The sequence below is a fragment of the Lepidothrix coronata genome, unplaced genomic scaffold (assembly GCF_001604755.1).
Source record: "Lepidothrix coronata isolate B3197 unplaced genomic scaffold, Lepidothrix_coronata-1.0 Scaffold607, whole genome shotgun sequence".
NCBI classification, from domain to species: domain Eukaryota; kingdom Metazoa; phylum Chordata; class Aves; order Passeriformes; family Pipridae; genus Lepidothrix; species Lepidothrix coronata.
This window is the reverse complement of record NW_016690787.1, coordinates 12959-16377: the sequence shown is the minus strand read 5'-3', so window position 1 is coordinate 16377 and position 3419 is coordinate 12959. Positions and strand designations below refer to the sequence as shown.

The window sequence follows — 3419 nt, the reverse complement described above, 5'->3', positions numbered from 1 at the left end:
GGGGCCCCCCAAAGCGCCCCCGCCCCCCCAGAGCAGCCCCCCCAAAGGGCGAGGGGGAGGCGCCGGGGATCCCCCCGCGCTGGGAACGGGCCCCCCCTACGTCATCTGCTCCTAAACGGGGGGCTGGTGATGTCACGGTGATGTCACGGGGCAGTGACATCATTGTTGGGGGACACAACGCGGTGACGCCACAGGGAAGGGACACGTGATGTCATGGAGGGGACACGATGCTGTGACATCACAGGGAAGGGACAAATGACATCATGACAAAGGGGAGGTGTGTCATGGTGACGTCACATGTGATGTCACGGAGGGGACACGACAGAAGGGACGTGTTACGCTGACATGCCGCAATGTCACGACGGAGGGAACGCGTCATGGTGATGTCACGCAGAGGCGCAGTGATGTCATCTCAGAGGGGACGTGACGTGTCACAGTGACGTCACACGGAGACCCCTGAACACGAGGACACAGAGGGGACATGTCACCTTGTCACACATCGACACGGAAGGGACGTGGCACAGGGACACAGCGTGATGTCACGACAGAGGGGACGTGTCACAGTGACATCACCCGGAGATGCAGTGACGTCATCACGGAGGGGATGCAACACATCATGATGATGTCACACAGAGACCCCGGGACACGAGGACATGGAGGAGACACGTCACCTCGTGACACAACAATGAGAGAAGGACACGTGACGTCACGTGTGTCATCAGCGGCATGTGACGTCATGATGGAGGGGACACGTCACGGTGACATCACACAGCGACGCAGTGAGGTCACCACAGGGGGACACGTGACAGGGACACGTGGGACAGCACAGCCCCCAGCTGGGGACACTTGGGGACACTGGGGGACCCCGGGAGGGGCGGGGGGAGGGAACACTCAGGGACACTGAATTTCCTGTGCTTTGGGTTTTTAATGTTTTTATACTGGAAATGGACAATAAATGTACAGTAAATACACAATAAACGATGGCTGGCCCCACCCACTGGGGGGAACTGGGAGCGCTGGGATGGGTGACTGGGGACACTGGGGGTACTGGGACAGGGGGAGATACCAGGAGGTAACTGGGAGAGCACTGGGGCACATTGGGGGGGCAATAGGGACACTGGGAGGGCACTGGGGAACACCAAAGGGTAATAGGGAGAGCACTGGGGGCACTGGGGAGACACTGGGAGGAACTGGGAGCGCTTGGAGCAGCACTTGGGGACACGTGGGGCCCTGAGGGGTGGCGGGTGCTCAGGAGCTGGTGGGGGGGGCTGATAACCCTTATCAGGAGCCCCCAGATGGCACTGAGGGGGCCCAGTGGACACCTGGAGCCCTGTCACCGCCTGTGTCCCCACGTCACGGGGGACGGTGGCAGGGCCACCCCAAAACGTTCAGGGACAGGGTGACGTTGGGTTTGTGTCACCTGCGGGGGGGGTGACATCAGTTCCATGTCACCCATTTTGGGGGTGACATCAAGTCCTTGTCACCCACCAGGGGGGTGTGTCAAATCAGTCCATGTCCCCCGTGCCGGGGGGGTGTCATCCCCACTCCTCCTCCGGGTCACTGCCCCCCTCCTCCTCCTCCTCCTCTTCCTCCTGCTCCTCCTCGCCCCCCTCCCCCTCCCCGTGGGGGTCCAAGCGGAGCCTCCAGCGCCGGGGGGGCCTCCCAGGGCGGCTCAGCCGGACCCCCACGAGCCCCCCGGGCCGGGGGCTCAGGAGGCAGCGGGCGGGGAAGAACCTGCGCAGGGTGGGCAGCACGTGTGGGGCAGGGGGGGGCAGGCGCAGAGCCGCCACCACCTGGGGGGGGGGTCGGGGGTGGCCCCGGGGGCCGGGGGGGTGGGTGGTCTCCAGCAGCAGCGCGGCCAGGCGGGCGCAGCCCCCCGGGGACTCCCCCAGGTACTGCTCGAGCCCGTCCAGCAGCAGCAGGTCGGGGGGGCGAAGGGACAGAGCACCCAGTTCACGGCACAGGGACCCCCGGGAACGGGGGTAACGCAGCTCCAGGCGCTGGGGGGCAGAGGGTGGGTACAGAGGGGGAACAGGGGTCAGGACAGGCCCCCACGCGCCCCCCAAACATGAATGGGGGCACACAAAGCCCCGCCCACACATGTGCCCCCGCCCACTCCGCATTCCCCGCCTACCCACAGGAAACCGCGCCCACCCTCAGAAAACCCCCTTTCAGAAAACCCCGCCCACCCCCGCAAACCACGCCTACTCTAAGCAAACTCCACCAACCCCCGCCCCCTTAGCAAACACCGCCCCTCCATCAACCCCCGCCTCCCCGCAAACAACCCCACCCCCAGCGCCCCTCACCTGCAGCGCTCTGGGGTCCGTGCCTGTTCCGCCGCCGCCGTTCGGGAGCCGCGGGACCGCGCTGGGCGCCAGGAACAGCGCGCGGGGCCCATGGGCGCCGCCCGCCAGCGCCGCCTGCAGCAGCAGCGCCGTGCGGCCCGAGCCCGCCGGGCCCAGCACCAGCACCGGCTCCGACACCTCCGGCACCTCGGGCACCGGGCCCGTCCCGGGCCCCGCCGAGCCCAGCGCCCGCTCCAGCGCCGCCGCCATCGCGCGCGGGTACGGCGGCAAAGGGCAATCAGCCAATCAGCTGCGCTTCTCGGCCGCGCTCGGCCAATCGGAGATGGGCTTCCCCTCGGCGCGGTTCCCGCCACGGCGGATCGGCCAATCCGATTACAGATTCGCTCAGCCCTATTCCCGCCCACGACGGTCGCGCGCACCTCAGCCAATCAGGGTGGAGCTCCCCTCGGCGTTGTTCCCGCCCACCGCCTCTCAGCCAATCACGACGGATCTTCCCTCAGAGCCCCTCCCACCGCCCCGCTCTAGCGCGGTTTCCATTGGCCGTTCGCGCCGCCAATCCGGCACTGCACCGTCTCCTAGTGACAACCATAGCTCCGCCCCTTTCCGTGCGGCGGGGCGCGGCCAGGCGGAGCTGTCCATCACTCATCGGACACGCCCACTGACACGCCCACGGAGACACCCGGACACGCCCATCCTCGTGCAAGTCCACCCTCGTGTGCACACGGACACACCCACGCCGGTGGGAACACACCCTTGTGCAAACCCGTCATCGTGCACACACACCTGTGCTCACTCACCCTGGGCACACTCACACACGCGTGCTCTGAACATGCACAGATACACACACACACACGTGTGCACACACGTGTGCACACACCCTGGGCACACGCACACACACGTGTGCTCTGAACATGCACAGACACCTGCACACACACACACACGTGCATGCCCACACTCACACAAGTGCACATTCAGTCACACACGTGTGCTCTGAACCTGCACACACATGCATCACACACACACGTGTGCACACTCACACACACACGTGTGCTTTGCACATGCACAGACATACATGCACACACACACGCGCACACACATGCACACACACGTGTG

General features: G+C 65.6%; 1 protein-coding gene across 1 annotated transcript; it reads right to left on the bottom strand.

Annotated features, from left to right (window-relative positions):
- Positions 1 to 944: 944 nt before the first annotated feature.
- Positions 945 to 2555, bottom strand: SWSAP1 (SWIM-type zinc finger 7 associated protein 1). Its single transcript, XM_017839953.1, has 2 exons — positions 2307 to 2555; positions 945 to 2000 (listed from the first exon to the last, which is right to left on the bottom strand). Exons 1-2 carry the CDS (start codon positions 2553 to 2555, stop codon positions 1536 to 1538), a joined length of 714 nt encoding a protein of 237 aa, XP_017695442.1. The 3' UTR covers positions 945 to 1535.
- Between the last annotated feature and the right edge of the window lie 864 nt (positions 2556 to 3419).

What these genes read in the sequence shown, in the direction of transcription:
- SWSAP1 (XM_017839953.1), bottom strand. Translation starts at nt 2,555, where the DNA reads ATGGCGGCGGCGCTGGAGCGGGCGCTGGGCTCGGCGGGGCCCGGGACG. An exon ending in CGGACCCCAGAGCGCTGCAG is followed by an intron (nt 2,001 to 2,306) that starts GTGAGGGGCGCT and finishes TCTGCCCCCCAG; the next exon opens with CGCCTGGAGCTGCGTTACCC.